Raw genomic sequence first — 25,120 nt, forward strand, 5'->3', positions numbered from 1 at the left:
GCTGAAGAAGATGGAAGAGAAGGCAAAATCTGTTCAGACAGTGAAAGATTTCTTACAGGTCCAACCTCCAAGGTTTAGCAGGAATTGGCCCTCCAAGAATTGGTCCTTTCCAGACACGTCCAGAGCTCAGAGAGGCAGGAATAGGCGCTCAAGAGGCAGAGGTCAATCCAGAGGTGCCTACAGGGGACGTCAGAGGCAGGCTAACAACCAGCGAGGTACAGCCACAGATACAGCCACCACCACTACTACAGGACAATCACAGTGACTTGGCTCTGGCACCGCCTACCAGGGAACAACTAGAAGCACCCTTAGGCGGGAAGCTAGCCTTATTTTCAGTAAACTGGCATTACATCACAGGAGACAAGTGGATTTTGCAGACAATAGACCAAAGTTACAGGTTTCACTTCCATACTCTACCAAGGAAGAGAGGAATGCCAAACCTACCTCCAAATCAAAAGGCAGAAGCTCTAAAACAAATAACTCACTTACTAAGGATGAGAGCTGTAGAAAAGGTACCATCTATGGAGCAAGGACAGAGATTTTACTCCAGACTCTTCCTGGTACCAAGAAAAGAAAACCAATGGAGACCTATTCTCGACCTGTCCGCTTTAAACACATTCCTCATTGTCCCAAAATTCAAAATGCTGACCCTACAGCAGCTTCTTCCCATGTTGGGCAAGGAGTCTTGGCTGGTAACTCTAGATCTCAAGGAGGCATACCTGCACGTCCCCATATGACCAAATTGCAGAAGATACCTCAGATTTCTTGCAGGATCAGAGCATTATCAATTCTCAGCATTGCCCTTTGGCTTATCTACTGCGCCCAGAGTGTTCACGAAATGCCTGACATCAGTAATTGCTCATTGCAGGCTTCAGGGAATCCAAATCTACCCTTACCTGGACGACTGCCTGTTACAAGCGGACAACAAAAACAAGCTAGCAGAAGACTTGAAAAGGGTCATTTATCTACTGCAAGCCCTGGGATACACAGTCAATATAAAAAAGTCAAGGCTGATACCATCCCAAAGGATAACCTTTTGGGTGCAGAGCTGGACACATCAAAACAAATGGCATTCCTAACAGTAGAAAAACAGGAGCAACTCCCTCTCTACTTCTTGGCATTAACAAAGCAGAACCAGCTAACAGCAAGAAAAGTCCTGCAAGCCTTGGGTTTCATGGCATCCTGCATAATATTGGTTCCACATGCCAGACTGCATATGAGAAAGCTACAGTGGTACCTAAGGAATTTATGGTCTCAGCACAAGCACAGCCTAGAAACCCAAATTCCAATAATCCCATGCCTGAAACAAGAATTCCAATGGTGGGCTCAGGCCTGTCAATCAAACAAAGGGCTGCCCTTCCACAGCACTCAACCAAGCCAGACAATCACAACGGACGCCTCAGACCTCGGTTGGGGGGCACACATGCTGGACAAGTGCATACAAGGCTTATGGACTCAAGACTAGCTGCACCTACACATAAATCAAAAGGAAATGCTGGCAGTAAAACTGGCAATTCAGACCATTTCTTCGACAAGGTCAACTGTTGATAAGGACAGACAACACCACAGTTATGTGGTACATCAACAAACAGGGAGGCACACATTCGTACCCTCTATGCCGGATGGCAATGGACCTCTGGCATGTGGCCCTGAGCTTCAACATTCAGTTACAAGCGATTTTTGTGCCAGGTAAAGAAAACATTCTAGCAGACATACTAAGCAGAACTACCACGGATGCCCACGAATGGATGCTGCATCCGGACATCTTCAAAACCATTACAAGAAAGTGGGGACTACCAGAAATAGACTTGTTTGCATCCCCACGCAATCACCAACTGAAGAAATTCTGCACAAGGACGTACCACCCACTTGCTTGGAAAGTGGACTCCCTATCTTTCAGTTGGAAAAACCTGACAGCATATGCATTCCCACCACTTCCTTTGATGCACAAGGTGCTATTGAAAATCAAAGAGGACCGTCCAAGGATCATCCTGATAGCTCCAGACTGGCCAAGGCAACATTGGTACCCATTACTGAGGAGCATGTCTCGAACAAATATGGACTCTACCTCTAGTTCCCTTACTGTTAACACAGAACAACTACAACACCCTGCATCCAAACCTGAAAACACTGCAGCTGACTGCCTGGAACATTGCATAAGACCAAATAACCCAAATTTATCACAAAGGGTTAAAGACATTATCTTGGAGGCTCGCAGACCCTCAACAAGAAAAAATTATTCAGCAAAATGGAAAAGATATCACATTTGGAGTACTGCAAAGGGAGAAAATGTGTCACTGGTAAACATGGCCAACATCCTGGAATACTTGGCAGAGCTCTTCCACAACGGCCTGTCCTATTCTTCCATTAAGATTCATGCATCAGCTATTTCAGCAGAATACAACTTGGATCCTCCAGTCTTCTCACATCCTCTGCTCAGGCAGTTTCTGAGAGGAATTAAAAATGTAAAACCACCTAGGAAGCCACCATTACCAGCGTGGGACTTGAACTTTGTGCTAGAAAAGTTGACACTCCCTCCTTTCGAACCAGCAGCAACAGCAGACTTGCAATACTTATCATGGAAAACTGCTTTCCTGCTTGCAATCACTTCAGCAAGAAGGGTATCTGAGCTACAGGCATTAATGGCAGTACAGCCCTTCCTGATCTTCCATCAAGATAGTGTGTCCACGAGAACAAATCCTACTTTTATGCCAAAGGTGGTCTCCAGGGTATATTTAAATCAAGCTATCCATCTACCTACATTTTTCCCCAACCCACAGAACAGGGGGGAAAGACTGTTGCATACCTTGGATGTACATAGACAACTACGCTACTACCTGGACAGGACCAAGGGCAATAGAAAAACTGACCAACTACTGGTAGCATATGCAACAGGAATGGAAGGAAAAGCAATTTCAAAACAGACAATCTCTAAGTGGATAGGAAATTGCATTAGATTTTGTTACTCCTACCATGGGAAGAAAACTCCAGAAAACATCAGGCCTCACTCTACAAGGGCAACAGCCACTACCACAGCTTTTCTACGAGGAGTGGCTACCAAAGACATTTTAGAGGCTGCTACTTGGAGCTCCGTGCATACATTTGCCAAGCATTATAATTTACCTTTATACTCCAGATCCCGAGCAGGTTTTGCCACTGCTGTTTTGCAAGGGATCTTAACTACATCATAATCTTATTTCTCCTCCTGCGCCAGTTTGGCTATGGTATTCTACCCATTTGTAAGGACTGCAGATGCATCCTTGAAGGACATAGTACAGTTTTGTACCTACCATAAATGTAGATGTCCGATAGGCATGCATCTGCAGTCAGGATTACCCACCCTCCTTCCCCTCTGTGGTACTCCTAGGGTATTTGCCCATCTTGTAGCTAGCTGGGGGAATCTATTATGGTGTATTTGTTTGTATATATGTACATACATGCTTATTTTTTGTTTGCTCTCTACTATTTGGAACCATTTGCATTTATCCAAATTTAGCCTTCTTAGAGGGCACCTGGCATCTGGGGCAAGAAACACTGAGGAAAATGGCATCGGCTGATGCCTTTATACCCGAAGAACTGCAGCTATGACATCGGGTGAAGTGCGACACCAGCCGAGGCCAGACCCAGACTTTGGAATCCGTCCGACCGAAGGGCTGCCTGACGACAGGACAACCCATTTGTAAGGACTGCAGATGCATGCCTATCGGACATCTACATTTATGGTAGGTACAAAACTGTACTTTCTTGGGGAGACCAAGGTCACTGTTGGCATCCTTGACTTGCACCACTAGAAGTCTTACAGAAGAAGATGTGTAGAGGGTGATCAAGAAGATCCTCTGGGTGCAGGGTATTGCAAGGCCTCCTACAGCTTCTACCCCCAAGGGTCAGGAGTTCCAAAGTTCTTCATCTCCGCTTCATGTTCCTCCTCCTCCAACCCCCCTGAAAGTTTTGGAGTTGTTGGATCCAGTTCATCCAGTTCTGTCAACACTGGAGTAGAGGATCGATCCTTCCTTGGCTCCGACTCCTGCTCTGAGTTCCTCTGCTCAATTGCAGCTGGGCAGGTTGTGGCTGCCCAGTCAGATCAGAGAAGGGTGGGTTCAACGCTGAAGTTCTTGGAACCTTCTCCCATCTTGGAGTTTTGGCCTGGATCACCCCAGCCTTGACTTCGGCTTTGAGACTGCTGTCACCTGAATTTAAGGGGATTGAGATCCGAGGACACTGCCTTTCGGGTCAGTGTTCCATTTCTGAGGGACATTCAGTTATCAAGGCTTTGGAGAGAGCTATATCTGCTTTGGCATTTCAGACAGAGTCTGCCCTGTTAAATCTGCAGTCCTCTCCCTTGCAGACCTTGCCCGAAGTGTATCAACCAGATCTCCCACAGAGACAGTGGCTCTGTAAGCCCCAGGCTACCCACCAGGGTTCCCCCTCCTCTTCTGATACTTTCCTGGAGCACCCCACAGAGGAGGTGCCTCAGAAGAGGAGGTGCAAGAGGAAACACCTGGACTCCACAGAGGAGTCCATCACTGAAGACACCAACTTCGAGCAAGGTAAAGGATGCCCTCAGTCACCCCCTGATGATGTTTCCTTCTTGAGACATCCTTGAGGTCTTGAAGCAGAGGGGTGGCTTGAAGTCCAGCAGTCCCTCATCTGAGGGAGTCTGTGTACCTGGCGACATTTGGATCCTGTCCATCTACCTTCTAGATGTGTCTGCCCACTGATTAACTTATTAAATTGATTTCTCGGTGGGAGTGGGAGACTCCAGCAAACCAATCCCTCAGAGACCAAATAAGATTATTTCTGCTCCAGAGGATAAAAAATTTGTGGCAGTGGGCACAAAGAAAGAACTTGCAGAAGAAAGTTTTACTGTCCATCCTCCTTAAAGGGATTCAGGATGATGGATAGATGTGTGATGCATGTCTTCTCTTCAGCGACCTTCGCTTTGCGATTCCTGAATTACTTGTCCCAGTTTACCAGATTGCAGAAGGATCTTATTCAAGGAGCTGTTGGATACTCTTTCAGGAACTGTGTCTGAAAAGGTACAGGATTCAGTCACCTCTCAGCTGGCCACCCTACATGCTGTTACAAACTCCTCCATGAGGCTGATCTCACATGCAGGTGAAGGGACGAGTAGAGCAGCAGGTTCTGGCATTTCTGTGAGGAGACATGCCTGGATGCACTTCTGAGACTTTGCAGAACTTTTCAAGCCATCATTTGTCAATGCTCTGTTTGACAGCTTTCCCTTTTTGGCCCAAAAGTCAAAGAAATGCTATTCAAGTGCAAGAAGGATGGAAAGACCCTTTCTGCTGTGGGCAATTCATTTTTCCACTCCTCACAAACCTTACTCAAAGAATCAAAGGAACAGTGGAATGATGTACTTCAGAAAATCACAAGGACCTTTTCCTCATGCACGTGGAGAAAGTTCCCCCAGAGGCAGAGAGGAACAGTGATGGAAGACACCTCCCTCGCAGCAGAGGGGCTCAGCATCATCAAGGGTTCAGAGATGCCTTCTTTGGCAAACCCTTTCAACGCTCCTGAAAGGAGGCCTGATTGCTCTTCTCTGGAGGCAATTGGGGGTTGACTATCCCTCATCAGAGTGCCTGGCTAGGGCTAATGTTGGGAGGGTGGCCTAATGGTTAAGGTGTTTGCTTTACAAACACAGGGTGCAGGGTTTGAGTCTCACAAGGGATAATTGGCTAGGCTTAAAATGGCTCGCAAGAACAGTTAGCTTAGTACTAAACTATGAACCTATGAACCTGGCTAAAAATAACAAATTATATCTGGGTGCAGAGGATCATAACTAGAGGATACTTTATACCCTTTTCCCGTCCAATTCCCCAAAGCAAAAAACTCCCAGATGTTCCACCCAGTCAGAGGAAGCAAGCAGCCATCCAGATACAAAGGGTGTTAAACAAAAGAGTCATCCAAAAAGCCTCCCCAGACCAGAGAGGATCCGGAACTTAAACAAGGTTCATTTTGGTACCAAAAAAATAAAATAAAAAAAACAGGACTGGAGGCCTATTTTGGATCTCAGCAAATTGAACAAATAATTTCAGCTGAGTACGTTCTGGATGGTCACGGTTCAGTCCAGTCTTCCATTCTTGGAAAAGGATGACTGGATGTGCTCAATAGGCCTGGATGCATACTACCACATAAAGATGAACAGGCGCTCCAGAAGGCATTTACACTTCCGGCTGGGAGCAAGGCACTGTCAGTTTAGATTACTGCCATTTGGCCTCACAACGGTCTTCAGAGTGTTTACCAAATGTATGGCAGTAGTGGCAGCTTGCTCAAGACAGCAAGGATTCTGGATGTTTCCATACTTAGATGACTGGCTCATCTCCGCCCTGACGAGGCATCTACTTTTAGAAGCAAGAGACATGGTTATTCAAATGTGTTTTGTTGGGGATTACAATAAGCTATGAAAAGTCACATCTAGATCTCACTCTAGAACTAGAATCCATAGGAGCTAGTTTAAACAACAGTCAGAATGATAGCATGTCTTCCATCCTCAAGAGTGATAACCATAAGAAATCAGGTCAGGAAGCTTCTACAGAACTCGAGTATCTGCTGAAGTGGTACTACAAGCCTTGGGTTCAGTGGCAGCATCGATAATATTAGTTTTGCTAGCCAGATTTCATATGAGAATCTTACAATGGTTACTCACAGTACAGTGGTTGATCCTTCACCAACCCTTGCCAGCCCCGATAACTGTTACACACACTTGCAAGAAGGATCTTTCATGGTGGGTTCACTCAGATCAACTTAAGCAAGGTTACCCATTTCTTCCCCCTCATCCCAAGGCCATGGTGACTATGGACACTTCCCAGATAAGGTGTGTGGGGGGGCATTATCTAGGGAAAAACACTCCAAAGAACATGGTCTGCAGAAGGCCAATTTGCACTTAAATGTAGAGATGAGAGTGGTGTTACTAGCGTTGCAAGCCTTTCAAAATATTTTTCCTGTAGGAACGATTGCAGTTTAGTCAGACAACATGTCAGCAGTGTGGTACATCAGCAAACAGGGGGAAACCCAATAATTACCCCTTATCTTGAGAAGTGCTCCGAGTGTGGAAAGGGATGATCTCTTCCAACTGCTTTCTGGTGGCAACACACATTCTGCGAAAGTCAAATGTGATGATAGACAAGTTGAGCAGATCTGTTATCATGCCTCATGAGTGATTCCTCAATCAGAAGGTAGTGAAAGTGATATTCTGTGAGTGGAATCAGCCTTGCTGTGACCTGTTTGCATCCTCTCTGAACAACAAATGCAGCAGCTACTATGCCCTGATCACCCCCAAAGGAGGAGTCCCCGAGGGACTCTCTCACTCACGATTGGCCTCCCAGTCTATTATATGCCTTTCCCCCAGCTCCATTGATCCCCAAATTTCTTCAAAAAGTGAACAAGTTGAAGAGAGAAGTAATCTTCATTGATCCCTACTGGCCTCGACAAATCTGTTTTCCTTTTCTTTGGCCTCACATATGGATGAAGCCATGGATTCTAGATCCAAATCCAGACCTTCTGTTCCATCCAACAGGAATGCGTCATCTGAACATTCACACTCTCAAGTTGACAACTTAGTATCTCCAGTTTTGTTGATAACCAAACAACCTATGCTGTCTTCTCCAATGCATCATATTCTATCATCATCCCACAAGCCATCTGCAAGGAAGTTGTATAACTGTAAATGGCGGAGATTTGTACATTGGGCACAACAGAGTAATATAGATTATTTTCCGGCACCTGTCCACGTTTTGGAATTTTTAGTACAGTTGTTCAGTGGTGGAGCTGCTCACTTTACAATCAAAGTACAGTTAACTGCAGTTTTTAATTTCCACATTGGGTTTGATGGTTTCTCACTTGCATCCCATAAGCTCCTTGCAAGGCTTTCTTCTTACTGAAGCCCCCTATAAAGACCCCTCTACATCTTGGGACCTAAATGTAGTTTTAAAGAAAATTATACAGCCTCCTTTCGAATCAGCAGCTACCTGTCAGCTCAAGTTTCTCTCTTGGAAAATAGTTTTCTTAGTAGCCATCACATCAGTGAGAAGAATATCAGAGATCCAGGCTTTATCATCCCAGCCATCATACTTAGTCTTTCATAAAGACAGAGTTACCTTATATACCAATCCATCCTTTCTGCTGAAGATAATTTTGGAGAACACCATCAACCAGATGATTCATTTACCATTTTATTCCCAAATGTTACCAATAAAGGGGAATATTTATTGCACTTGTTGGTTGTTCACAGGCAATTGCCTTTTTTATCTACACAGAATGAAAGACATAAGAAAAGAAAGTCAACTGTTTATTTCCTTCTCTGAGATTAAATTGAGTCTTCTGGTATCCACGGTCACCTTAGCCAAATGGGTCACAGATTGTATATCTTTTATTTACAAGAGTCAAGGCTTAGAACTGCCTAGAACTGTTCGAGCTCATTCCAGTAGGGCAATGTCTACTTCCTCAGTCTTTTCATCCAGGATGCCATGGATGATATTTGTGCAGCAGCCACCTGAGCTACCCCCCCCCCCAATACCTTTATTACTCATTACCAATTGGATTTGGTCTCCAGGGAAGACCCTCCTTTTGTTCGATGGATCTGAAGAAAAGCCAAAAGCACCTAGGAATAAGGTAGCTGGGGACTCGGTCCTGTATGTTGACGTTAAAATGAAAATTGACATCATCAGATAAAAACGTTATGTCCTCACCATAACATTCCATCTGTGTTGTCGATTTTCGTTTTTTCCTCAACAACTTGCCCCTGTCCCTGTTTCTTCTAGTGGAGCAAGTTGAACCAAAAATTTATCAGTTGACTAGCACTGGATACAAGTAATGGTCTAGCCCTTTCTAAGGGAATTTTCTAACCTGTTATTCTTTATTATATTATATCATATTATATTATATTATATTATACTGTATTATACTTATCTGTGGTGGTGGTGCTGCGGTAGCATTGTCGCCTCACAGTAAGACGCTGTCCGGTTCGATTCTCAGCTAGAGCGTCTTCTCCGTGGAGACATGCATGAATGGGCGTATCTTCGTTGAAGGTTGTGCGTCAGGGCTGGCAACTCAGCATGTAAAAATCAACTGCCAATCATTAGCGGACCGGAGTTCCGCTGTGGCGACCCCTAACCAGGAAAAGCCGAAAGAGACAACAACAAAATACTATATTATACTTGCAGCAAACAAGATCTGAGGCAATTGAGAGATGCATTATGGGTAGGGAGCTTTAGATCTTTTTAATTGACAAGACCTTTTGCAGTGGCTGAGTCAGATCTGAGGGATCAGATCCAAACCCATATGTTGAGGAAAAATGAAAATGGACAACACAGATGGAATGGTATGGTGAGTACATAACTTTTTTTTTTTTTTTTTTTTTTAAAGGGGCCAGTACAGTGGAGAATTGTTTACAGCCGTGTACTACATACTTGAAGAATGGCAGAATGATTGCAGAAATTTTAGTACTATATTTATTACTATTATAAGTTAGGCATTAGTCATTCTTTCAACTGGTGTAGAAGTTGAGTGAAATGCACTTTAATGACTTTCATTGATGAACTCAGTGTCTGTAAAGACTTTTGACTGTTTTATGACTGGTAGTGTCCATTAGAGCTCTCTAAATAGCAGTGCATATTTTTTCTTTTCCTTGAAATGTTAAAGCAAGATGGTGTTTGGATGTCGTACACTTTGCCAGTCGTGCATTTCTATTAGTAAATGTAGATTCCGTTATCAGCTGACCTCAGATGCTTTGTTCCATACTAGGCCCAGGGCTTCCATGGAGACGTGGAGGATTTCTTCCAGTGGTTAAGTAAGATGGAGACCCAGTTGTCAGTCTCTAAACCTATGGGTGGACTTCCAGAGACAGCACGTGAACAGCTCAATAGCCATATGGTAAGCATTGCCATGTCATGTCATTCTCTAATTTAGAAGGTAAAAGATATTTTTTCAGCACTGTGAATGGCTTCATTGTTGACTGTTTAGGAGGAGTTGCTTTGGTCCTTGGGTGATGCAGATCCTGATCTGCTTTGAAGACGCCCTTCACTTAGTGACAAACACTTGCTTTTTCTGTTCTGTGTTATAGCAAAGTCAAACACCCAATAGGTTAGCTCAAGTAAGTTTTTAGTGGCAAAAGTATAGATTTGTATTGATTTCCTGTGCCCACATATGTGCTGTTCTGGAAAACTAATTTGAAAGTGTTTCAGGACTGACACAAATATTTGACAGGTTTCTGGAGTGTAGGTAAAAGGCCGCAAATGGACTTTACAGCCCTTATAATTAGATTGAGTATATTAGGAGAAATAAGGGAAGATGAGATATCTCTTGTATATCTGCAGCTATGCATCTGTTTCCCTCTCTCTCGCTCTGTACATATTAAGTAGTAGATTTTCTTTTGTATCAGTTTGTTCTTGTGAGAGTACACATTCTCACATCATTTTGAATCCCAGTACAGTGAAAAGATAAGACGAAGCCAGGTCAGTACCATAGTTTAGTATTGCCCTTTCTGCTTGTACTTGGAAAGTGAGGATGTACTGTTGTGAAGAGGATACTGTGATTTGACAGATGTCATCCCTGGAGTTTTGCATATTTTACTTGTACATCTCTGTGACCTTAATGGAGACTGTGATTTTTAATTTTAATTTATTATTTGTTTACCGGGAAAGTCCGACTTGGAACAAAATGGAGGCTTGGGGAGAAATGCTCCAGGCGCATGTTTTTGTGATGTGGGAGGAAACCCACATGAATGCAGGGAGGACATGAAGACTCTGCACAGAAGGCACCCCATCCAAGAATCAAACTGGAGAACCTCTTGCTGTGAGGTGACAATGCTACCGCTGCACCGTCTGTGATTTGACAGTTGCTACCTTGCACTTTGGCAAATTTAACTTCTCTTCATCCATCCCCTTAAGATTTACCAGTGCAAGAAAGTTTGTCTTCTACTTTTGTCGTGAAATTTGCTTTCCACAAGCTGACTTGGGAGTTGTTTTGATTTATTTATGCATGTTTCTTTCCAGTTCTGGCACATGTCACCTAATCATTCTCTGGGTGTCATGTCTGTCACTTCTCATGAGTTTTGTATCCTTTACTAGGAGACAGTCAGCGGAGTTGGCACATCCTGCTGACATGTGCAAGTCTTAAGTTGGAGAGGTCCACTTTCATGTCATAATCAGTTGTGATAGTCCCAACATTACTTCCATGGTGAAATTTGCACTGTTCCTACTGATCTCTCTCTACATCTTTGGACATTGACTTCCCAGAGAGCTTGCCATCTCTGTAGTGTCCCCTGCTTGTTCAGAGGAGATGCTTATCAGATAGTTGCAACATCTTCCACACCTTTCTTGGAGGAAGGGGTGAACTGGTTGAATCCATGAGTGGATGGCTGCCCCCATTCATTTTGGCCAGGTTGCATGGAAGGAGCTTGTACACCAGTGCATTACATTTCCTTTGGTCTTGCTGTTAAAGAGTAGGGTAGAGGATTTCTTCAAGGTGATGGTACAGTCCTTTTGAGGAACCAAGGAAACCGCTGTGAAATGCCTAAAGTGTTAGGCCTTAACTGGGAGAGGAAAAATGATTGTGAATTGTCACGCTGATGTAGAAAAAGAAATTCAGTATCAATAATTGTTTTTGAGATGAAGCAAAATGCTAGGGATCTAGGCAGACATGTTGCAGCCCTTTCTGTTTATGAAAGTTTAACTGATCGTAAATATAAGATTGGTCTTATTAGTCTTCATGAGAAAACGGACGTTAGTCTCTTCCTGATATAGTAGCCCAGTTACTTATTTTTGTATTTCTTCATGCTGATTTTTAACCCCTTTACTCTAAGATTTCTTATATGGAAACAGTAGAACCATGCAGAGGTACTCAGTGAACAGTAGTATTTAGCTGCATATTTTGGGCATTATCATTGGTAACAGTGAATGATGATCTTCAACATTAATTACAACATTCTGCTACCCTTTATCAGCCTCTGTTTTTGTTCATGAGGTTTCATTTTATGACACCCAGGCTTTGTTTTATATTGAATTTTGAATGTGTCCATAGTCAGGCAGAGATGGTATTAACAGGACTGTGCCTTTGAACCTTTAGCTGATGAAGACACCTCTTTTGCTCCAGTAGTGAGGGTGTCATAATTTTTGAGGGCTTTATGATGATGGTGTTGATCTTATTCAGTGCCTTAGCAATTGTAGATGTCGAGACTGACACTTTCTGTTGTGCCCATGTTCACCTTTATAATGCTCTTATGAATACTGTTACATCTCTAGTCACACCCGGTGGTTGTGGTCTGCCATCTAGCAGTAACATGAGAAAGGACAGAACTTTTCCTTGAAAAATAAAGACTGTCTTTCCGATAAGACACATCTGATTTTAAAAAAAAGAAAAGAAAGAAAGAAAAACACTGCTTTTTGTTAACATGTTTTGGTAATGTCTCTCCATTTCTTCAACTCTGCTACAGTATAAATTAAAACAACCATGTTGATCAACAAGGTTGTCATGGTGGTTTTCATACATGCAAAGCATGAAGTATGAATTCCCATAATTGTGAAAACTGATTTTATTTACTTTTTCTCCAAGGTTCTGTGAATTTAGATGTAATATGTTTAAACATAGAGTATAAGGGTAGAACCCCCACATGTAGAGTGCAAGGGGACTCGGCCCTTCTTCAGAGACACTTGTTTAATAATCCCTAAAGTCTGCACTTGTGGCAATTTGTAATTTTGGATTTCCTACTTGTGATAAGGAACCAGCTGTTATTACTGCCATGGTGGGCAGAATTAAGACAGATATCTGTTACTCTGGGGGGAAAAAGGCTTGAAAAACCATGAAGCCAGGCCAGAAATTGGTCTGCAGTTTCAGTTGTGTGGTATTTACTGATTGTTAGGTTGTAATTTATTTCATTTTATTGTATTTTATATTTGTCTACCAGCTAGTGCAGTGATCTCAGTGGAGCATTTTCAGGCACAGTCTGGGTGAAAGAAATAATGAGTATAGATAAAATAGTATAAGGAATGTGAACAAAGGCAGTACAAAGTTCAGAGAACAGACCTGAGAAATAAAGTGTGGTGAGTAAAATTTCTGAGTACTTTGTTAATGCTAATGATTTGCTTAAAGCATGCAACAAAATGACTGATTTTCCCTTTTCAATTGTTTATTTTAGGAAATTTATAATGAGTTCAAGTCCAAAGAAGAGACATATCGACAACTGTTAGATAAGGGTCGATTGATGTTACTGAGTCGGGAGGATGCTTCTGGGTCCAACACTGAACAGAGCCTTGCACTGCTAGAACAGAAGTGGCAGTCTGTCAGCACAAAAATGGAAGAAAGAAAGGTATGACTTTGAGAAGTTGGGATATTTTGAGTAATCAGAAGAAGCTTTTGGATCTTTCTGATTAGTCTTGTGACCTGTAATTAGATATAGGCGGATACACTTGGTATGCTTTCCCTTTAGAAATTACCACTTGTGTAAAATACAGACTTTAGCAGTCATCTCTGTGACATGATATAAAAAAAGTGACTGAGTGTTTTGTCAAGAGCATGCTATTTAATAGCTGTAAAGGCTAAAGCGTATGCTAGGAGTGGGTAGAAGCAGCACTGTAAAGCATACTTGCCTGTCTAGTGACAGCTGGATGAAAATTCTGCCTGTTTAGTGCAGTTGTTAGTTATACAAGGAATCCCACTAGACTGTGAGCAGAGTACTGACCAGCTGTGAGCTGGCATGTTAATGTACTGTGCAGGGAGGAACATAGGCTGCAGTGGAAGGATAGTGTAGTATGCATGACTACAAGAAGTGAGGTGGAATAGGATGCTGAGCTGATGCACAGATGTGTCAGCATAGGCCAGTGTTTGTGAGCTGTAGGATGAGACCGTTCATTGGAAAAGATGACTGCCAGCAGTGGAACTCAACTGTGCAGAAGGAAGCATGAGTATGAGACGGTGGTGGTCATTGTCACTGATGTAGAATGACAGCTGTATAGTTATAGAAGAAAGTGACATCTAGTTGTGGAGCAGAACTCACAGCTGTAAGGGAGTACATTGGAATGGATGAAGCATAAGGCATATGAAGGTGATCACAGCACTAGAATGAACAGCTGCTGATGGTGATACTGAGAGGTACCCACTTTGCTTAATGCCACTGAGTATGAACAGGATGCTGAAATACAAAATGTGTACTTTTTCCAGAGATGTAGTATGGAGCTCTGTGAATTTTCTGATATACAGAGGAACATGCAGGAGTGACAGGCAGTGTCTCACTGTATGCATTGGGAGCACTGTAGAGATGGAGCTGTGTGTGTAGAATACATGCCCTACTCTGTTACAGTATGGTGTTCTGCAAGGGTTAAGAGTGGCACCATTGTATAATGCTTTCTGCTGCAAAAGAGACACAGGACAGCATATAAGTACCATGTTAACTGGGACTGCATATTTCCACCCTTGGGTTTTCCCTAAAAGGAAGCTACAAAGGATAAAATAAAATAAAAATAAAAAATAAATTTCAGTTATTGTATTTGTCAACTTCTGTGTCCTGAAATCTCCTCTTCAGAATGGTTCCACTGGATCGTAACTGTTTCTGATATGGAAATAGTCTCTTTGTTTGGTCTACACCAGTTTTGATATACCATCTGATGTTGTTAATCTTCATTCATTCCTTACTGATGGGTTCGGAACCGATCCTCTGTTCCAACTGCCGCTATGTCAAGCTCGCGTCAGCCAAAAACTGTTGTGCTAAGATTACCCATAGTGCCTCTCTCCCCATTATCTCAGATCTTGTTTGCTGCATACTTGTCAGAACGTGTCAAGAATTCACTCTCAGCTAAGTGGTTTTCTTTGTTGATAAAACTTATTTTCTTGTTGAACTTTTACAGGTTGTTGATAAATACCTTTTCGCTATCCTTTATCTGGTAAAGTGCCACATTCTGCCTCCCCTTTACCGTTTTCTGGTATTCTTCCCTGCCATCATTGGTAGCTCCCACCCCTACCCTCTGGTACCCTTTTTTTTCTGTCTTTTTTCCTTCATATGTATAAAAAAAATAGTGTAGTAGTAGTTTTGTCATTGATATTGTGGTATTTGCAGGTGTAGTGGCCTTGACAGTTTGTGGTTATGGCAGACAAAAAAGGTACCACTGGTTTTAAAGCTTGTGACCAGTGTGCCCACTAAATGCTGAAATCGGACACACATACTTCTTGTGTGTACTGCTTAAATGTGCCTCATTTAACTGTTCAACTGCCATATAAAATTTGTGCGGGCTGTAGTACCCGTACACTGAAAGAGAGACACAATAAACTTATTCTAAAAGGACTACTCAAAACTCCTTTTTCAGAGGCTCTTTCTGCGTCGGAAGGGTCTCCCCCTCCTAGTAAAAAATACAAGAGGAGGAGCCATTCGGTTCCCTCTTCTCCTAGAGATCCAGAATCAAAGTCTTTAGAGCCTAGACCTAAATTGCCTAAATTGTCTTCAGTTCCCTTGGCATCAGGGCACAAAATCCCTTCTTTGGTGCCGACTGGAACAGACTCTGATCATAACTACTAAATTACTTTCAGCTCTATCGGCACCGGGACTTGAGTCTTCTACTTTGATGCCGATTACTGAACTGAAATCTGATGAGATGATATCTGTACCGTCAACCTCGACTCTGATTATCACAGTACCGACCATGACTACACCAGCTCAGATTCTCCCTTTGGCCCAAACAATAGAGTCTCCAATTCTGGTCACCCCCCCCATTGCATTTTCTACAGGTCCTTCGACCACGGTGTCGAAAGGAGAGCCCATACCTTGGACCAGATACTTCCCGTCGACGGATCCATTCTTAGTACAACTGTCCTTTCTTGGAAAGTCCAGACTCCCCCGTTGGGGATATCCACTAGATCCTCCAGGAGCCTGTCAGAACTAGACGTGGTCATACTTGTGGATCAACTCTTGATGGCTAGGGGGTTGTCTTCACTAAGTAAACCCTCTATCCCATTTGGAACAGATGAGTTCTCTCCAGAGACTCCATGACCTTTCTGGGTCCAAAGCCCTCGGCTCCAATGCCTTTCCTGGTTCCAGCTGTCACGGTTCTAATGGCATCCTCGTGTGTGGCACCGATGATCACCCTATAGATGTCAACTCCCTCAGATCTGGGCCATCCTCGGGGTCATGATTCACCCATCGGCACCAAGGGTCCTAGCCTGTCACTGATTTTTCTACTGCACCATGTGCTACGGCCCCAATGACTGTGACAGCACCGAGTTCCTCTCCTGGTGGCAGGTCTGTCGTAACAGGATGTGATCCCGGTTCCGAGGTTATCCCTCTCTGTTCCGGGCTCCCATCCCTCTTCAGGCGGGCCCGCTTTCCAGGCGATGGAAAGAGCACTGGCCTCTGCAGGCTGCACAGACATCAGAACACCATATATACATGCCTCCTAGACCTCAGTTGACACAGTTTGCCACTCCAGGACACCGGGTACGGGAGCCGCAAGATACCCTTGAACAGGGCATCCCCTCTCCCAAGTCCTCTTCGGAAGCCCCTGCCGAGAAGTTTCTGAGGAAGAAAGCATGCAAGAGGAAACACATAGACTCCCCTGAAGAGTCTCTCACAGAAGACACGGACTATGATGGAGAACGGTCCCCATAATCTCCTCCTGAAGATGTCTCCTTTGGAGACATCCTTGAAATTTTGAAACAGCGAGGGGATAGGAAGTCTACAAACTCATCCTCTGAGGAGTCCATGTTCTTGGAAACCTTTCATGCCCAGCCCTCTTCCACCTGGGTGACCCCGCCCACCAAAGAGCTCATCCAGCTCATCATGCAGCGCACCTGGAAAAAGCCAGACTCCATTGAGCCTATCCCCAGGAGACCAGATAAATTCTTATGTCCCCCTGAAGATAGTCCTCAGTGGTCTAAAGGATTGCCAGTAGATGCTATGGTGGTGGTGGCAACAAAGAAAGAGCTCGCCGAAGAGAGCCACACTGTTCATCCCCCAAACAAGGTGTCCTGGGCGTTGGACAGACTAGGGAAGCAGATGCTTGCTTCTTAAACCTTTACCCTTCGGTCATTGAATTATCTGGCACATTTCACTAGGCTCCAGAGAGATCTCATCACGGAGCTCTCTGGAACACTAGCAGGAGCTGTATCTGATGAGGTCTGGGATAAGGTGGCCTCTCAGCTCACAACCCTAGAGTCCATCTCTAATTCGTCCATGAGGTTGATTTTCTATGTAACCGAAGGGATGGCTAGATCCACCAGGTGCAGACGTTGTCATGAGACGTCACGCCTGGATGTGCCTAGGCAACTTCCGCGGATCCCTTCAAAGCTTCCTTCCTTGATGCTCCAGTCAAACCTTCCTCCCTTTTCGGATCCAAAATGAAAGACACACTAACCAGGTATGAGCAGGACGGTAAGACCCTGTCTGCCGTAGGTGTCCATTTTTACATTCTCCAATGATACTTCTCTAGGAATCAGAGGAGTGGGAAAATGTGACACAAGAAGTCCCAGAGTCCTTTCTGTGACGCACGTGGCAAGTATACCCCACGTGGTAGAGGGGGTAACTCTTCTGGAAGGTGCCCCTTTCAGGGCAGGAGGCATCCACGCAATCAGGGAGCCAGCGATTCTTTCTCTGGCCAGCCCTACCAGCGCTCCTGAAGAGCGGCCCGATTGCTTTCCTCTGGAAACAGTCGGGGGACATTTCTTGCTGCACCAACACGCCTGGCAAAATATCACCTCAGACTCCTGGGTGTAGCAGATCATTACCAGAGGTTATCACATCCCCTTCAATCTTCACCCAAAATCCCCAGTCTCCCTACCTCATCAGAGATTGGAAAGACTAGTTTCTCATTCCAAGCGATACTTCCCCGAGACAAGGTGCCTGCTTTGGGAGTCCTTCAAATCTTGGGGTCAGTGGCTTCAACAATAAAAGTTGTCCCACTAACAAGACTATGTATGAGAATACTTCAGTGGCTTCTATTAACACAATGGTCAATGTTAACTCACCCATTATTTTTCCAAATTCGTCTAATGAATCTATGCAAGAAGGACTTACTTTGGTGGATGCAGCCAGACATATCTCTATGGAGTCGACCATTTTCACCCCCACAGCTTAAGGCCACAGTGACTACAGACGCCTCCCTGACCGGGTTGGGGGGATGTTTTCAGGGACAGATGGTCCAAAGCACTTGGTCATCTGCAGAGGCCAGTGTGCATATCAGTGTCCTGGAATTAAGGGCAGTACTTCTAGCATTGCAAGCATTCCACCTCACCCTTCCGTCAGGGACTATTGCAATTCAGACAGACAGCATGTCAGTGGTCTGGTACTTCAACGAATAAGAGGGAACAAAATCCTATCCTCTGTGCCAGGAAGCCATGAGAATTTGGCAATGGGCAATAGCCTCCAACCATTTTCTGATAGCAACGCACATTCCCTGGGATTCCAACGTGATTGCAGACAAACTGAGCAGGTGTATTCTCCTACCTCACAAGTGGTCCCTCAATCCTACAGTTTTGCTGGGGCCAGCCTTGCTGCAACTAGTTCTCCTCGTCCATAAATCACAAGTGCAGAAGCTACTTTGCCCTTATCCCCCCTCAGGGGGAACTCACACACGATTGGCCTACAGGACTGCTCAACACCTTTCCCCCGATACCATTGATCCTGCATTTCTCAAAGAAAATAATTCGGTTGAGAAGCAAAGTAATCCTCATTGCTCCTTATTGACCCCAACAAGATTGGTTTCCCTTCCTATGGCCTCATCTAGTATGCAAACCATGGTTTCTGGATCCAACTCCAGGATTGCTGTCACACCCTTAAGGGCTACTGTACTTAAACCTTTCCAGCCTCAAGCTGACACCTTGGTTTCTCCACTTCCAATAACTGCTAGGCAGAAGAATCATTCCTCCCCTGTACACAACATTCTCCTGGCTTCTCATAAGCCTCCCACTAGAAAATTGTATCATGGCAAGTGGATGAGATTTAGTTTGTGGGCTCGTGATGATAACATAGATCACGGTTCAGCCTCACTCCCTGATGTACTCCATTATCTTTCTGGCCTATTACAATTCAGAGTAGCAGATTCTACAATCCGGGTTCACCTAGCTGCTAATCTAATGCTGCTAATCTTCTTTCCATCCATCACTGATGGGTTCGGTTCTAAGCCCTCGGAACCGAGTCGGCCTATTACCAAGCTCATGCCAGCCAAAAAATTCTCGAGCTAAGTCTCTACGCAGAACACCCTTCTCCCTGTTACCTCAGATCTCATTTGCCGTATAGCCATAAAGCCGATTTTCAGCCCAGCTCTCAGCTGAGTAAAATCTTTTTTGATATTTGTGTAAAAGTTTTTGGATATTGTCATATTTTACTAAACCTTTAGTATTTCTAGTGTCTCTTCTTCGATCTAACCATATATTCTCCACTCTACCCATTGCTAGCCATTGGTAAACTTAAGTACCATTGTTGGTACAGCCTTTTCTCTTACCATTGTGGTATTTCTTCATTACCATAGCTGATATTGCTTTTTCTTGCCTAACTTGTTAGCATTTTATCTCTGTTCAGGTGTTTCCCTTTCTTCACATATACAGTATGTTGTAATATTGGTATTTTTTTCTTGTGATTTTTTTTGTGTTTTTTGAACTAACTGACTTCATTAATGTTGGATTATACAGTTAGTTGTGGTGTCCTTTCTATTAAAATGTCGGATAAGAAGGGTACGTCTGGCTTTAAGCATTGTACTTCTTGTAAGGGCAAGTTATCTAACAGTGACTTGCATGGTGACTGTGTATGCTGTTTCGGAGTGGCCCACCTTTCTGTGCAGCCTCCATGTGATATTTGTCAAAGTTTCAGCCAACGCACTCTTAATGAGCACAAAAATAAACTTATTCTGAAGGGGTTACTCAAGTCTCCCTTCTTAGAGGCCATTTCTGCAGTAGAGGTCTCAACCCCTCCTAAGGACAAAAAGAGATCCCATTCTGTTCCTTCACCATCGGGTGATCAGAGCAAACCTGGGAAATCTAAGTTCCCCAAGTTATCGTCAGAGCATAAATCTGCCTCTTCGGCTCTGACTGTCTCAAAACCGTTGATACCGACTGCTGTATTGGCACAGACCCTGCCTCTGGCACCGATCATAGATCTTGATACGCCTATTTCGACTTCGGCAACTATAGCTGTTTTGGGTCAGGGCACACCTTTGACTTCAACTTTGGTTTCCATTTTGGAACCGACCATTTCAGCTCCAAGTGCCACTTCGGCACCAATCGTTGTACTGACCTTACTGGATCTGACCCCTTTGCCTCCAGTCTCAAAACTAGAGACTTTGATGCTGGCAGACATTGCACCACGGACCCGATACTCTCCCTCAGTAGACCCATTTCTGGGCCAAGCGTATAGCACATTTCTCGAATGTCCTGACTCCCCATCCGGATTATTCACTAGATCCACCAGGAGCCTTATGGAACACGACGTGGTGCCTCTTCTGGACCAGCTGTTGGTAGCCAGGGGGATTCCACCACTTTCTAAAACCCATCCACCTGGTGGACTTGGGTTGCCTTATCCACTGGACTCCATCTTACATTCCTCCTTCGACCATCTCTATTCCAAAGCCTTCTATTCTGAGATCCTTCTTGGAACCCACCACCTCGGTGCCTACGGTGCACCTCTCTCTCTGGCTCCGAGTTTGTCCCTTTGGTCTTCAGTACCCGCCGAACCAGTCCTTCCTCAGTCTAGGGATTGGGGGGCAGGCACATCGGCCTGGGGTACAGTGCCGACTTTCTCCTCGGTGCCGCTGGCTGTGTCCGTGCCGATTTTGATTGAGGCTTCACCCGTGGGGGGTGGGTCCATCAGAGCGGGTGTGACCCCGGTCCCAAGGTTGTCTTTTTTTTGGTTGCGGGCTCCCATTCCTCTTCAGGTGGGCCTGCTTTCCGTCTGATGGAGAGGGCTCTTGCTTCTGGTAGCACTGCTATGATGTAGGAATCCCAGTTTTTTCCCCCTGAGCTGCAGCTGTCACAGACCACCCCTCTGGGACACCGATCAGAGAAGCCGCAGGACATCCCTGTTCAGGGTACCCACTCTTCCGAGTCCTCCTCAGAGACCCCACTGAGGAGACCCCTCAAAAGAAGACGTGCAAGAGGAAGCACGTGGACTCGGCTGAGAAGTCCTTAATGAAAGACACTGATTACGATGACGGTGAAGGGTCCCCACAGTCACTTCCTGTTGTCTCCTTCGGAGACATCCTGGAAATGTTAAAACAGAGAGGTGACTGGAAGCCCTCCAACCCTTTATCTGAGGAGTCCATGTTCCTGCAGGCTTTTCTTGCCTGGCCATCTACCTCTTGGGTGACCCCGCATGCCGACGAACTTGTCCAGCACGTATGGAAGAAACTTGATTCCATTGAGGCGATCCCCTGGAGACCAAACAAAATTCTGTCCCCTCCTGCTGAGAATCCGCACTGGTCCAAAGGGTTCCCAGCTGATGCTATGGTGGTGGCAGTGGCCAAGAAAAAGGAATTGGCTGAGGAAAAATCCTGCCATTCACCCGCCCAACATGGAGTCCCGGGTGGTGGACAGTCTTGGGAAACGTGTTTTTGCATCAGGGTCCTTTGCTGTATACGGTCCCTGAATTATTTGGCACATTTTACGAGGCTCCATTGGGACTTGATCTCCGAACTCTCTGGGACACTCACAGGACAGTTGTCCGACGAGGTCAGGGACAAAGTGGCCTCGCAGCTAGCAACCCTGGAATCAATATCCAACTCATCCATGAGGTTGCTCTCACACGCAACTGAAGGGGTGGCTAGAGCAGCGGGTTCAGGCATTATGAGACATCATGCCTGGATGTGCATCTGTGACCTTGCGGATCCCGTCATGTCTTCCTTTCTGAATGCTCCCATCGAAGCTTTATCCCTCTTTGGCTCCAAAGAGAAGGACACGCTAGTGAGGTGCGAGCAAGACAGAAAAACCCTGTCTGCCCTAGGCCTATGATTTTCCAACCCTCAATGTACCTTCTCCAGGAATCAGAGGAGTGGGAAAATGTGGCATAAGAAATCTCAGGGTCCTTTCCATGCCACACGTGGTGGTGATGCTCTCAGAGGCAGTGAGGGTAACAGTTCTGGAAGACACCCATATAGCTCACAACCAAAGCTCCAGGGACTCTTTCTCTGGACAGCCTTATCAGCGCTCTTGAGAGGCGGCCCAATTGCTTACCTCTGGAAGCAGTCGGGGGTCGTTTCTCTCTGCACCAAGCTGCTTGGAACTCTATCACCTTGATCGATGGGTGCAGAATATTATCACCAGAGGTTACACCATTTCTCTTTCTTGTCAACCAAATTTTACAAGAAAACTTCCCGACGTGCCACCGAGCCAAAGGGAAGCAGCAGCTTCAGAGATTATAAAGCTGTCTCAGAAAAAGAGTCATCCAACCATTCCCACCAGACCAGTCCAGATTTTACTCTAGATTCTTTTTGGTGCCAAAAACGACAGGGGACTGGAGACCCATTTTGGATCTCAGCAGCTTAAACAAGTCTGTCATCCAAAACAAATTCCGGATGGTCACAGTTCAGTCCATCCTTCCCTTTTTAAGAGAAGGCGATTGGGTGTGCTCTATAGATCTCCGGGACACGTATTTCACAATCAAGATGGACAAACACTCCAGGAGTCTGCTTCACTACCGGCTGGTAGCCAGTCATTACCAATTCCGTGTCCTGCTGTTCGGTCTCTCTGCAGCCCCCAAAGTGTTCACAAAATGCATGGCAGTGGTGACAGGTCACTTGAGACTAAAAGGATTCTGGGTGTTTCCATATCTAGACGACTGGCTCCTTACCGCACCTACCAAGCATCTTCTGGTAACTGCCCTACAACATACTCTCTCTCTCTCTGGCAAAATTGTTGCGATTAACAATACATTGGGAGAAATCAAATCTTAACCGTACACAACAAATAGAGTTCACTGGAGCAGTGTTCAATACTCAGTCCTGTCTGGTATCACTCCCTCTTCACAGACTCCACCGATTGAGGCTTCAAGTCTGAGTGATTCTTTTTCAAACATCAGTCCCTGCAAGACAAGTTCTCCAAGCTGTGGATTCTATGGCTGTGTCAATTCCAATAGTGCCTCTAGCAAAGCTACATACGCAAATTCTGCAGTGGCTCCTTCTGTGTCAGTGGTTCCCAAACTGTCATCCCCTGGATTACAAGATTCGAATAACCAACTCTTGCAAGCCGGACCTGCTTTGGTGGATGAGGCCAGGCAAAGATCTTTGGAGCCGACCTTTTCAGCCCTCCCAGCCCACAGCCATTGTGACCATGGATGCTTCCCTGATCGGGTGGGGGGGCCATTTTCAGGTAAAGACTGTCCAAGGCACATGGTCCACCTCGGAGGCCTACCTGCATATCAATGTCCTAGAACTGAAGGCCGTGCTGTTAGCATTGCAGGCATTCCATGTGGCTCTCCCCTCCGGGACAATTGCAACCCAATCAGATAATATGTCATTGGTCTGGTACATCAGCAATCAAGGAGGAACCAAGTCCTACCCCCTTTGTCGAGAAGCCATGAGAATCTTGGAGTGGGCGATAGCTTCCAACCACTTTCTGATAGCAATGCATATCCCCGGGAGCTCCAGTGTGATTGCAGACAAACTGAGCAGATGCATCCTCATGCCCCACTAGTGGTCCCACAACCCTGAGGTGGCATCTGTAATCTTCAGCCACTGGGGCTAGCCTTGCTGCGATCTTTTCACCTCCCCATCAAACAACAAGTGCAGCAGCTACTTTGCCCTATTTCCCCCGCAAGGGGAGTCACTGATGGATGCCCTGATCCATGATTGGCCCAAAGGACTTCTCTACGCCTGTCCTCCCATTCCGCTGATCCCACAATTTCTAAAGAAAGCTCTTCAGTTGAAATGCAAGGTAATCCTTATAGCCCCATTCTGGCCTCAACAAGTTTGGTTCCCCTTTCTTCGGCCTCACTTAGTATTCCTGCCGTGGATTCTGGACCCTGTACCAGATCTGATCACTCACCCCCAAGGGCTGAATCACCCGAACCTGTCCACTCTCAAGCTGACAGCTTGGTTTCTCCACTTCTGCTAGTCGCTAGGCAGGCTAACCTCTCCACACCTGTTTGAGACATCATTCTAGCCTCTCACAAACCATCTGCCAGAAGACTATATCAGGATGAATGGAAAAGGTTTTCCATTTGGCCCAAGGATAACATGCTAGACTCGTATTCGGCTCCAGTTACTGCAGCGCTTCAGTATTTGGCTAACTAATTTGATAACGGAGCTTCTGCCTCTACAGTTCGTGTACATCTAGTGGCAATTTCCAACTTTCACAATGGTATAGATGGTACCCCTCTTATTTCGTCATGCCTTTGCAAGGGTTTCCTCAAAGGGACCTCTCATCTCAGGCCTCCTCTCAGACAGCCCATAGTACCATGGAACCTCATTTTAGTCCTCCATTCTTTGACTCAAAAGCCCTTTGAGCCTGCGGCTAAGTGTGACCTAAAGTTTTTGTCTTGGAAATCTTTGTTCCTGGTAGCCATTACCTCTGCCAGAAGAGTCTCAGAGCTGCAGGCATTGTGTATCAAGAGGCTCTACCTGGTCTTTCACAAAGACAGAGTGTCACTTCGATGAACCTATCCTTTCTTCCAAAAGTGGTTTCTCAATTCTCTATTAACCAGTCCATTGATCTACCAGTGTTCTTTCCGAATTTTGCCAATAGAGGAGAGTATTGCCTTCACACCTTAGACGTACATAAACAATTAAGGTTTTACCTAGACAGGACCAAACCAATCTGTAAATCTGAACAGCTTTTAATTTCCGTCTCGGGACCCAAAAGGGAGAGCCTGTTTCCAAGGTTACATTATCAAAATGGCTAAGGGACTGCATACATGTCACTTATTTCCACCATAATGAATCCATGCCAAAAGTTAAAGCCCACTCCACTAGATCTGTGGCGACTTCTATAGCATTCCATTCCAGGGCATCCATGGATGACATCTGCGCAGCAGCTACTTGGGCTAAGCCTCATACATTTATCAGTCATTAAAAATTGGACCTGGTCTCCAGGGGGAGAGCTGCTTTCGGTTCAGTGGTACTCAGGAATGTTCTTCCATAAGGGCCGCCCATGGACCTCAAGGTAGCTTGGGATTCTGTCCCATCAGTGATGAATGGAAAGA

At 45.1% G+C, this 25,120-nt stretch overlaps 1 protein-coding gene across 1 annotated transcript in view; it reads left to right on the forward strand.

The window, feature by feature from the left end:
• Positions 1 to 25,120, forward strand: part of LOC122792184 (microtubule-actin cross-linking factor 1-like) — a gene marked incomplete in the record, with an annotated part of 3,579,694 nt that overhangs the window by 3,070,529 nt on the left and 484,045 nt on the right. Inside the window, 2 exon segments of the mRNA XM_044059907.1 lie at positions 9,760 to 9,888; positions 13,151 to 13,321. Of these exon segments, the coding sequence (XP_043915842.1) occupies positions 9,760 to 9,888; positions 13,151 to 13,321 (300 nt within the window).

This window comes from Protopterus annectens, chromosome 1.part2, assembly GCF_019279795.1.
Source record: "Protopterus annectens isolate FY-2018-M chromosome 1.part2, PAN1.0, whole genome shotgun sequence".
Taxonomy (NCBI): Eukaryota; Metazoa; Chordata; order Ceratodontiformes; family Protopteridae; genus Protopterus; species Protopterus annectens.